At 53.7% G+C, this 11877-nt stretch overlaps 2 protein-coding genes across 2 annotated transcripts; both read right to left on the reverse strand.

Annotated features, from left to right (window-relative positions):
- Nucleotides 1–3755: 3755 nt before the first annotated feature.
- Nucleotides 3756–5537, reverse strand: LOC309801652 (Golgi-associated RAB2 interactor protein 4-like; the record flags this gene model as incomplete). The annotated part of the gene is made up of 2 exons (XM_082646733.1): nucleotides 3756–4466; nucleotides 4815–5537. The coding sequence occupies 2 exons, from the start codon at nucleotides 5535–5537 to the stop codon at nucleotides 3756–3758; spliced, it is 1434 nt and encodes a 477-aa protein (XP_082502859.1).
- Nucleotides 5538–9352: 3815 nt separating this feature from the next.
- LOC309801653 (Golgi-associated RAB2 interactor protein 4-like) lies at nucleotides 9353–11134 on the reverse strand (the record flags this gene model as incomplete). The annotated part of the gene is made up of 2 exons (XM_082646734.1): nucleotides 9353–10063; nucleotides 10412–11134. The coding sequence occupies 2 exons, from the start codon at nucleotides 11132–11134 to the stop codon at nucleotides 9353–9355; spliced, it is 1434 nt and encodes a 477-aa protein (XP_082502860.1).
- Between the last annotated feature and the right edge of the window lie 743 nt (nucleotides 11135–11877).

Here is an 11877-nt window from a genome sequence, read left to right on the forward strand (position 1 = left end):
CCCTCCCTCGGCCTCACTGGCAGAAGAGCGAGCTGCGATGCTCCTGCGTCACACACGCGGCCCTGTGGCAGGTCTTCCAAGCCCGCCCCACAGGCCCCCACGTTTGCCTCCGGGTCTCCCAGAGGCAGGGGTGTGTGTAGGGGCACAGATGATCACAGTTGGGACGCTGTAGGGCGCCTGGAGCCCAGGCTGAATCTCTTCAAGTGTGTCGAGAGGTACGGTAGGCTCCCCCTCCGCCTCACCTCACTTCTGCTTCTGGGTTTTTATCTCCCCAAGAGGCTGTGGTGAACTTCCGTCCTAGTGAGAGAAGTAACCACTTTGTCAGCCTAACCCCCTGGCACAGCCTATTTATCCTCTGATGCCCTTTGTGACCTATCAGTGTCACAAAGCCCTTTGTGACCTATCACTGTCACAGAGCCCTTTGCCTCATCCCCCAGCTGCCCCCTCAGGGCAGGGCCCCCATCCTCTCCCAAACACCCCATTGCCCCCACGGAGGACAGGCCCATCGTGCCAGGGACTCAGGTGCGTTACCAAAATAAAAATGTCTTCAAGTGGGAAAGTTTTGTGTGGGTCCTTTTTCTTTTCCTCCCCCAAATTCAGCTACTGGATGAAATCTATAGCAATGTAAGACGATGGGATCAATTTGAACCATTTAAGCTCATGGTTTAATTGTATCGAATAGGGCAGAGTTGGCAGTGGCGGTCCTTACTCTGTCCTTTCATAAAATCTCAGTAAACGTGGACGATGGTGAGTGCCAGTTCCCCTGTGAAGCCTTCCCTAACCCAGAACTCCTTCCCACGCCCCAGACCCCCTCCTCTGAATAGATCCAGTCCCCAAACACACGTCTCTCATTGTATTTGTCACTCAGAGTTGTGATCATGACTCGTGCTGTCCTGTCTCCTCCACCATCTGTGTACCTCTGTGCGGGACCGGGGTGGCACACTGTCTGAAAGTTGTTGCACCGAGGTAGCTCCCTCTCTGCACCATCACCTGCCACCTTGAGCAAGTCCTTCAAATGCTCTGAACTTCCGCTTGCTTATCCGCAAAGTGGAAAGACGTGAGAATCGGAAGGGGGCACACACATTCAAGAACTTTATAAACAGCTAAGGGCTATGCACGTGTTGTTTTCCCCGTAAATTTATTTTATTATTTATTGTTGGCTTCTCTTGTTGGGGAGCACGGGCTCTAGGCGTGCGGGCTTCGGTAGTTGTGGCTCGCGGGCTCTAGAGCACAGGCTCAGTAGTTGTGGCGCACGGGCTTAGTTGCTCCGTGGCATGTGGGATCTTCCTGGACAAGGGCTCGAACCTGGGTCCCCTGCGTCGGCAGGCGGATCCATAATCACTGCGCCACCAGGGAAGTCCCTGTGCACGTGTTTTTAATGCATTTTCTTCCTTCAGACTAGTGTTTCCCTGCACTTGCCTGTGTGGAAATCATGAGATCAAAGGAGTGTGATGTGATCTTTTTGTAATTTCTCCTCCTTGGGTCCAAGGAAAAGCTGGTGGAGAGTAAAGCATTAATTGCGGCTCCCTGCAGCTCCTAGTCTTCTGGGAAACTCTGGGTTAATTCTGGGGTCAGGAACCTTGTTTGGCCAGGGGAAACAGTGCATATGTGTAGGTCTTGGGCTGGCTCCCTTTCTCATCAGTGCTCCCCACCAAGTGCCCACCATTCCGTCCACCAACAGAAGAGACCTCTCCCCAGCCTCCCGTGATGAGGTCTGTGGAAGTCACAAACTGGAGGTCCAATCAACAAGGATGCTCTGACCTAACAAATACTCTCCCTCATGTGAGGTTTAAGGATTTGGTTTTGGAGCCCCAGAAGAAAAAAGTTCCTGCAGATTTGGTGTGGAGAAACCCTTGTGAGCAGGGCATTCAAAAGTTGAATTAGTGGCTGGAGGAGGACTGGATGCTGGACGTTCCAGGAGTGAACGCTGGAATTCCAGGTGGGAGCCTGTTTCTGGCCGCAGCCCGGGTCATGCCAGAGGCTAGAGGTAGAAGCCTGGGAGCCAGACACAGCTCAAGGGTGGACTGGATGCTCTCGAGATAAGGCCAGCTAAGAGCTGTGAGCTCACTGAAGTTCGAAAACCGGCTCCCGGCCCCCACCCCTCCCTCCCCTCAATCTAGTAAAATTGATGCTCATCTCTGTAGTGTTGGAACATGATGGTAAGGATGGTGGTGCCGCGGGTTCTTGTGCTGGTCCTAGCTCAGGCTTGTTTGCTTGCTTCCTTCGCATACTACAGACAGGGCTTTGCATAGAGAAGTGGGCTGGTGGGTCACTGTTCTGCAAAGATCCCATTGTGCGACTGCAGCAGGTTACCTTCTCTGAGCCTCAGTGTTCTCATCTGTAAAATAGGCATATCGTTCCTTCTTTTCCTAATAACCAAACAAGTGTTCTTGTACTTTACCTTAAATAAATGTCCTTTAAAGATGCCAAGCCTTTCTGACATCATTTTTGTGCATAAATACAAGTGATTAAAAGAGAAAGGCATTGGCCAATAACTTCATCACAACTGCCACGGTGATTGTAGGACCATCCTGATTTCAGAGTTAGTAAAATGTGAAAACTACAACACCTGTGTACCTACCATCTTGCTTCAGAGACAGAACAATTCCCAGCAGCACTAACAGCCTTGTGTCAACCTCCTTGAGCTAGCCTTTCCACCCTAGAGTAAACTGTCCTCAATTTTGTGTTTACTCTTCCCTCAGGTTTAGCTACCGTTTTTTTAAACATGGACCCTATGCAATCCGTTGTTTGAGCTTGTTTCAGAATGGTTCCATGAGTGGAACTGTATCCCATTCTTTTGATGTTTTTAAAAACCATGAGAAGTTGATCTATGCTAATGTGTGTAGCTCATTTATTTTTCACTATTGAATATGCCAATCTCATCCTATCCTGCTGTATGAATTCTGCTGATGGAAATTTGGGCTGTTGCCCGTGTTGTGCTGTTAAGTTATTTTTGCTCTGAACATTCTCAGAGTTGTTTCTTAGACCATGTGTGTTTCTCCAGGGTATATACCTGGGCAGGGAACGGCTAAGTCTAGATGAGAGTGCTTGCTGTTCTGATTGCTAGCTAATACTGCCGCCCTTATTTCTGTCCACTGAATAGCCCGAGGGGACATGAGTCCTGTTCTGGCTCTGTTCACAGACTTTCAGTGGGAATAAGTGTTTATTAAAAGAATAGGGGGTGGATTCCCTGCTGGCGCAGTGGTTGAGAGTCCACCTGAGGATGCAGGGAACATGAGTTCGTGCCCCGGTACTGGAAGATCCCACAGGGCGCGGAGCGGCTGGGCCCGTGAGCCATGGCCGCTGGGCCTGCACGTCCGGAGCCTGTGCTCCGTGACGGGAGAGGCCACAACAGTGAGTGGCCCGCGTACCGCAAAAAAAAAAAAAAAAATAAGAATAGCGGGATAGTGAAGGAGAGCTTCCCAGACCATAGTCTGACTTTGAGCCATGGCCCTGGGGGGCAAAGCCAGAAAGGAGTGGAAGCCAGATGGAGCAGTGCTGTTGGCGCTGAGCATGCGTGTGAGGCGGGGCTGCCCTTGCCTGGACACTGGGTCTCAGACTGTGGCACAGCTGACATCACAGAATCCACTGTGAGGCTACGGCTGGGCTTCGGGACCTAGAAATTCAGACAAAACACTGCATGCGTTCTCAGACTGTATGTTTTTTTATTTAAATTGCAGTAAGGAAGCTGAAATGGGCTCTCTAGGGGTATTTCCCAGAGCCCTGGTCCCCTTTGCAGCTCCCAGCTCTAGGTCCTATTGATGGGCTTCAACGGTCACTGGCTCCATGGTCTCAGATGTCACACCGGTGATTTCCAGGCCCTGGCCACTCTCTGCTGTCTCTGTCATGGCCTCCACTCGGGTCCCTTCCACTGGCTCCGCCAGGATGCTCCCATGTTTATTTCGTGATGAGGCCACTGTCTTTTTTGTAAGTCTGGCTCTCACATTCCTGAAGAAAGAGCTGATCCTGCTGAGTATGTTGGTGGTGGGACCTGAACGCGCTGGAGATAAGCTCCTGCCCGATTTGTGCGAGGTCTTGGACTCACTGGTGATAGGAGCACGGCTGATGCCTTTGGGAGAAGCGCCCTGCTCGCTGCCTCCCGGGCTGCCGTGGCCTTTGGCCTTTTGGTCCTCTCTAGTGGCTCTGCGGCCACCTGAGCACGGGCCAGCTGCTTTGGGGATTGTCTTGCTCCCCGCTGCCTTGTGGTGGCTTTCCACGGAACTGCAGAGCTTGGGGCTCGTCAGAGCTCTGTCCTCTCCCCAGTGCTCCCTCCTCTCCCTTCTTCCCTTGCGGGCCTGGGACACTCTCTGTGAGCTGCCATCCTGTTCGCTCACTTTGCCTTCCTGTGGCAAGCTTGAGACGAGGGTCCCCTCATCATCCTTGTCGGCTCTTGCTTTGACAGTCTTGCTGGTAGGTTCTGCTCCGACCACAGTCATGCCGGCCCCTGGGGAGAGGCTGGTGGACGTGCTGGAAGCATACTCTGAATTGTTCTCAGCACCTGCCAAGGCCGTTTTCCCGCTCCTCAGGGATGTTGTGGCAGTGTCCCCAGTGGCTCTGTTGGTTTTGCTTCCTCCGGGCCCGTCGCTGGCTGTGGCTGCTATGGCCGTGCTCCGCTCTTCAGCGGCAGGAGACTTGATCACTGCCGTGCTCAAAGCACCCGCTGCGGTGCCTCCTGCCACCCCTGCTGTCTCCACCTTTCTCGTTGACTGCGATGCTGACGCTTTGTCGAGCCCTGTAGTAGGTTTTGCTTTCGCAGTGGCCACATCGGGCATGGTATCGGGCTTGTGGGAGTCCAGTTGGATTCCGTGCCCCCCAGCAAAAGCTGCAGGCGTGGCCCCGGCCATCTCAGGGCACGTGTGCAGGCTGCTGACGTTCACCTGGTCCTGATGCCCCTTTCCTTGGAAATCCTCCACGGCCGGGCTCCTCCCGTCCTGCTCCTCCTCGAACACAGGCATGCAGGGCATGTCCCAGACGGGAACGGCATAGGTGTTGCTTTCACTGTCCACTGGTGGTTGCAGGAGGTAAATCAGCTGTTCCCACTCGGCGAATAGGTCTTCCCACGCGTCCAGAGGGGGACACAGCTGCAGGTAGAAGCAGCGGCCAGTGGCAAGCTTCACGCGCAGCTGTTGTTTCTCACGATTGTGAGTGGAGATCCTCACGAACTCCAAGGGAAGGAGCCTGGTGAGCTCTAAGGTCTTTGCAGCCTTGTGGCTCTTGCCCTTGGTGGCCTGGCTGCGCTCGGCGTGCTTTTCACAGCCGGTGGCCCGTTGGGCCAGCAGCATGATGTCTGGGAGCGGGAGGACGGGGCTGGTGGATGTGATGCCCATGGTCACCAGGCCGCCCCAGTTGTGCACGTCAATCGCTTCTCCCCTCTTCGTGACCTGGATGAAGTCGCTCTCGAATATCGGCGCGTACTTGAAATGGTCATATTCGCCCTTGTGCAGTTGCTGCTGCAGCTTCCCCATGGTGGTGTTGAACAGGTCCACCCAGGTGCTGCTCCGGGCCGTGTGATACGGGAGCAGAGAGTCCCCACTCATGGCTGTCTTTGATCACGACAGGCAGCGCGGTTAAGGCGGCTCCCTGGCCCTTCCCTCCCTCGGCCTCACTGGCAGAAGAGCGAGCTGTGATGCTCCTGCGTCACACACGCGGCCCTGTGGCGGGTCTTCCAAGCCCGCCCCACAGGCCCCCACGTTTGCCTCCGGGTCTCCCAGAGGCAGGGGTGTGTGTAGGGGCACAGATGATCACAGTTGGGACGCTGTAGGGCGCCTGGAGCCCAGGCTGAATCTCTTCAAGTGTGTCGAGATGTACGGTAGGCTCCCCTCCGCCTCACCTCACTTCTGCTTCTGGGTTTTTATCTCCCCAAGAGGCTGTGGTGAACTTCCGTCCTAGTGAGAGAAGTAACCACTTTGTCAGCCTAACCCCCTGGCACAGCCTATTTATCCTCTGATGCCCTTTGTGACCTATCAGTGTCACAAAGCCCTTTGTGACCTATCACTGTCACAGAGCCCTTTGCCTCATCCCCCAGCTGCCCCCTCAGGGCAGGGCCCCCATTCTCTCCCAAACACCCCATTGCCCCCACGGAGGACAGGCCCATCCTGCCAGGGACTCACGTGCATTACCAAAATAAAAATGTCTTCAAGTGGGAAAGTTTTGTGTGGGTCCTTTTTCTTTTCCTCCCCCAAATTCAGCTACTGGATGAAATCTATAGCAATGTAAGACGATGGGATCAATTTGAACCATTTAAGCTCATGGTTTAATTGTATCGAATAGGGCAGAGTTGGCAGTGGCGGTCCTTACTCTGTCCTTTCATAAAATCTCAGTAAACGTGGACGATGGTGAGTGCCAGTTCCCCTGTGAAGCCTTCCCTAACCCAGAACTCCTTCCCATGCCCCAGACCCCCTCCTCTGAATAGATCCAGTCCCCAAACACACGTCTCTCATTGTATTTGTCACTCAGAGTTGTGATCATGACTCGTGCTGTCCTGTCTCCTCCACCATCTGTGTACCTCTGTGCGGGACCGGGGTGGCACACTGTCTGAAAGTTGTTGCACCGAGGTAGCTCCCTCTCTGCACCATCACCTGCCACCTTGAGCAAGTACTTCAAATGCTCTGAACTTCCGCTTGCTTATCCGCAAAGTGGAAAGACGTGAGAATCGGAAGGGGGCACACACATTCAAGAACTTTATAAACAGCTAAGGGCTATGCACGTGTTGATTTCCCCGTAAATTTATTTTATTATTTATTTTTGGCTTCTCTTGTTGGGGAGCACGGGCTCTAGGCGTGCGGGCTTCGGTAGTTGTGGCTCGCGGGCTCTAGAGCACAGGCTCAGTAGTTGTGGCGCATGGGCTTAGTTGCTCCGTGGCATGTGGGATCTTCCTGGACCAGGGCTCGAACCTGGGTCCCCTGCGTCGGCAGGCGGATCCTTAACCACTGCGCCACCAGGGAAGTCCCTGTGCACGTGTTTTTAATGCATTTTCTTCCTTCAGACTAGTGTTTCCCTGCACTTGCCTGTGTGGAAATCATCAGATCAAAGGAGTGTGATGTGATCTTTTTGTAATTTCTCCTCCTTGGGTCCAAGGAAAAGCTGGTGGAGAGTAAAGCATTAATTGTGGCTCCCTGCAGCTCCTAGTCTTCTGGGAAACTCTGGGTTAATTCTGGGGTCAGGAACCTTGTTTGGCCAGGGGAAACAGTGCATATGTGTAGGTCTTGGGCTGGCTCCCTTTCTCATCAGTGCTCCCCACCAAGTGCCCACCATTCCGTCCACCAACAGAAGAGACCTCTCCCCAGCCTCCCGTGATGAGGTCTGTGGAAGTCACAAACTGGAGGTCCAATCAACAAGGATGCTCTGACCTAACAAATACTCTCCCTCATGTGAGGTTTAAGGATTTGGTTTTGGAGCCCCAGAAGAAAAAAGTTCCTGCAGATTTGGTGTGGAGAAACCCTTGTGAGCAGGGCATTCAAAAGTTGAATTAGTGGCTGGAGGAGGACTGGATGCTGGACGTTCCAGGAGTGAACGCTGGAATTCCAGGTGGGAGCCTGTTTCTGGCCGCAGCCCGGGTCATGCCAGAGGCTAGAGGTAGAAGCCTGGGAGCCAGACACAGCTCAAGGGTGGACTGGATGCTCTCGAGATAAGGCCAGCTAAGAGCTGTGAGCTCACTGAAGTTCGAAAACCGGCTCCCGGCCCCCACCCCTCCCTCCCCTCAATCTAGTAAAATTGATGCTCATCTCTGTAGTGTTGGAACATGATGGTAAGGATGGTGGTGCCGCGGGTTCTTGTGCTGGTCCTAGCTCAGGCTTGTTTTCTTGCTTCCTTCGCATACTACAGACAGGGCTTTGCATAGAGAAGTGGGCGGGTGGATCACTGTTCTGCAAAGATCCCATTGTGCGACTGCAGCAGGTTACCTTCTCTGAGCCTCAGTGTTCTCATCTGTAAAATAGGCATATCATTCCTTCTTTTCCTAATAACCAAACAAGTGTTCTTGTACTTTACCTTAAATAAATGTCCTTTAAAGATGCCAAGCCTATCTGACATCATTTTTGTGCATAAATACAAGTGATTAAAAGAGAAAGGCATTGACCAATAACTTCATCACAACTGCCACGGTGATTGTAGGACCATCCTGATTTCAGAGTTAGTAAAATGTGAAAACTACAACACCTGTGTACCTACCATCTTGCTTCAGAGACAGAACAATTCCCAGCAGCACTAACAGCCTTGTTTCAACCTCCTTGAGCTAGCCTTTCCACCCTAGAGTAAACTGTCCTCAATTTTGTGTTTACTCTTCCCTCAGGTTTAGCTACCGTTTTTTTAAACATGGACCCTATGCAATCCGTTGTTTGAGCTTGTTTCAGAATGGTTCCATGAGTGGAACTGTATCCCATTCTTTTGATGTTTTTAAAAACCATGAGAAGTTGATCTATGCTAATGTGTGTAGCTCATTTATTTTTCACTATTGAATATGCCAATCTCATCCTATCCTGCTGTATGAATTCTGCTGATGGAAATTTGGGCTGTTGCCCGTGTTGTGCTGTTAAGTTATTTTTGCTCTAAACATTCTCAGAGTTGTTTCTTAGACCATGTGTGTTTCTCCAGGGTATATACCTGGGCAGGGAACGGCTAAGTCTAGATGAGAGTGCTTGCTGTTCTGATTGCTAGCTAATACTGCCGCCCTTATTTCTGTCCACTGAATAGCCCGAGGGGACATGAGTCCTGTTCTGGCTCTGTTCACAGACCTTCAGTGGGAATAAGTGTTTATTAAAAGAATAGGGGGTGGATTCTCTGCTGGCGCAGTGGTTGAGAGTCCACCTGAGGATGCAGGGAACATGAGTTCGTGCCCCGGTACTGGAAGATCCCACAGGCCGCGGAGCGGCTGGGCCCGTGAGCCATGGCCGCTGGGCCTGCGCGTCCGGAGCCTGTGCTCTGTGACGGGAGAGGCCACAACAGTGAGTGGCCCGCGTACCGCAAAAAAAAAAAAAAAATAAAAAACAATAAGAATAGCGGGATAGTGAAGGAGAGCTTCCCAGACCATAGTCTGACTTTGAGCCATGGCCCTGGGGGGCAAAGCCAGAAAGGAGTGGAAGCCAGATGGAGCAGTGCTGTTGGCGCTGAGCATGCGTGTGAGGTGGGGATGCCCTTGCCTGGACACTGGGTCTCAGACTGTGGCACAGCTGACATCACAGAATCCACTGTGAGGCTACGGCTGGGCTTCGGGACCTAGAAATTCAGACAAAACACTGCCTGCGTTCTCAGACTGTATGATTTTTTATTTAAATTGCTGTAAGGAAGCTGAAATGGGCTCTCCAGGGGTATTTCCCAGAGCCCTGGTCCCCTTTTCAGCTCCCAGCTCTAGGTCTTATCGATGGGCTTCAATGGTCACTGGCTCCATGGTCTCAGATGTCACACCGGTGATTTCCAGGCCCTGGCCACTCTCTGCTGTCTCTGTCATGGCCTCCACTCGGGTCCCTTCCACTGGCTCTGCCAGGATGCTCCCATGTTTATTTCGTGATGAGGCCACTGTCTTTTTTGTAAGTCTGGCTCTCACATTCCTGAAGAAAGAGCTGATCCTGCTGAGTATGTTGGTGGTGGGACCTGAACGCGCTGGAGATAAGCTCCTGCCCGATTTGTGCGAGGTCTTGGACTCACTGGTGATAGGAGCACGGCTGATGCCTTTGGGAGCAGCGCCCTGCTCGCTGCCCCCCGGGCTGCCGTGGCCTTTGGCCTTTTGGTCCTCTCTAGTGGCTCTGCGGCCGCCTGAGCACGGGCCAGCTGCTTTGGGGATTGTCTTGCTCCCCGCTGCCTTGTGGTGGCTTTCCACGGAACTGCAGAGCTTGGGGCTCGTCAGAGCTCTGTCCTCTCCCCAGTGCTCCCTCCTCTCCCTTCTTCCCTTGCGGGCCTGGGACACTCTCTGTGAGCTGCCATCCTGTTCGCTCACTTTGCCTTCCTGTGGCAAGCTTGAGACGAGGGTCCCCTCATCGTCCTTGTCGGCTCTTGCTTTGACAGTCTTGCTGGTAGGTTCTGCTCCGACCACAGTCATGCCGGCCCCTGGGGAGAGGCTGGTGGACGTGCTGGAAGCATACTCTGAATTGTTCTCAGCACCTGCCAAGGCCGTTTTCCCGCTCCTCAGGGATGTTGTGGCAGTGTCCCCAGTGGCTCTGTTGGTTTTGCTTCCTCCGGGCCCGTCGCTGGCTGTGGCTGCTATGGCCGTGCTCCGCTCTTCAGCGGCAGGAGACTTGATCACTGCCGTGCTCAAAGTACCCGCTGCGGTGCCTCCTGCCATCCCTGCTGTCTCCAACTTTGTCGTTGACTGCGATGCTGACGCTTTGTCGAGCCCTGTAGTAGGTTTTGCTTTCGCAGTGGCCACATCGGGCATGGTATCGGGCTTGTGGGAGTCCAGTTGGATTCCGTGCCCCCCAGCAAAAGCTGCAGGCGTGGCCCCGGCCACCTCAGGGCAAGTGTGCAGGCTGCTGACGTTCACCTGGTCCTGATGCCCCTTTCCTTGGAAATCCTCCACGGCCGGGCTCCTCCCGTCCTGCTCCTCCTCGAACACAGGCATGCAGGGCATGTCCCAGACGGGAACGGCATAGGTGTTGCTTTCACTGTCCACTGGTGGTCGCAGGAGGTAAATCAGCTGTTCCCACTCGGCGAAGAGGTCTTCCCGCACGTCCAGAGGGGGACACAGCTGCAGGTAGAAGCAGCGGCCAGTGGCAAGCTTCACGCGCAGCTGTTGTTTCTCACGATTGTGAGTGGAGATCCTCACGAACTCCAAGGGAAGGAGCCTGGTGAGCTCTAAGGTCTTTGCAGCCTTGTGGCTCTTGCCCTTGGTGGCCTGGCTGCGCTCGGCGTGCTTTTCACAGCCGGTGGCCCGTTGGGCCAGCAGCATGATGTCTGGGAGCGGGAGGACGGGGCTGGTGGATGTGATGCCCATGGTCACCAGGCCGCCCCAGTTGTGCACGTCAATCGCTTCTCCCCTCTTCGTGACCTGGATGAAGTCGCTCTCGAATATCGACGCGTACTTGAAATGGTCGTATTCGCCCTTGTGCAGTTGCTGCTGTAGCTTCCCCGTGGTGGTGTTGAACAGGTCCACCCAGGTGCTGCTCCGGGCCGTGTGATACGGGAGCAGAGAGTCCCCACTCATGGCTGTCTTTGATCACGACAGGCAGCGCGGTTAAGGCGGCTCCCTGGCCCTTCCCTCCCTCGGCCTCACTGGCAGAAGAGCGAGCTGTGATACTCCTGCGTCACACACGCGGCCCTGTGGCAGGTCTTCCAAGCCCGCCCCACAGGCCCCCACGTTTGCCTCCGGGTCTCCCAGAGGCAGGGGTGTGTGTAGGGGCACAGATGATCACAGTTGGGACGCTGTAGGGCGCCTGGAGCCCAGGCTGAATCTCTTCAAGTGTGTCGAGAGGTACGGTAGGCTCCCCCTCCGCCTCACCTCACTTCTGCTTCTGGGTTTTTATCTCCCCAAGAGGCTGTGGTGAACTTCCGTCCTAGTGAGAGAAGTAACCACTTTGTCAGCCTAACCCCCTGGCACAGCCTATTTATCCTCTGATGCCCTTTGTGACCTATCAGTGTCACAAAGCCCTTTGTGACCTATCACTGTCACAGAGCCCTTTGCCTCATCCCCCAGCTGCCCCCTCAGGGCAGGGCCCCCATCCTCTCCCAAACACCCCATTGCCCCCACGGAGGATAGGCCCATCCTGCCAGGGACTCAGGTGCGTTACCAAAATAAAAATGTCTTCAAGTGGGAAAGTTTTGTGTGGGTCCTTTTTCTTTTCCTCCCCCAAATTCAGCTACTGGATGAAATCTATAGCAATGTAAGACGATGGGATCAATTTGAACCATTTAAGCTCATGGTTTAATTGTATCGAATAGGGCAGAGTT

This window comes from Mesoplodon mirus, assembly GCF_964341445.2.
Source record: "Mesoplodon mirus genome assembly, contig: SUPER_3_unloc_19, whole genome shotgun sequence".
In the NCBI taxonomy this organism is placed as follows: domain Eukaryota; kingdom Metazoa; phylum Chordata; class Mammalia; order Artiodactyla; family Ziphiidae; genus Mesoplodon; species Mesoplodon mirus.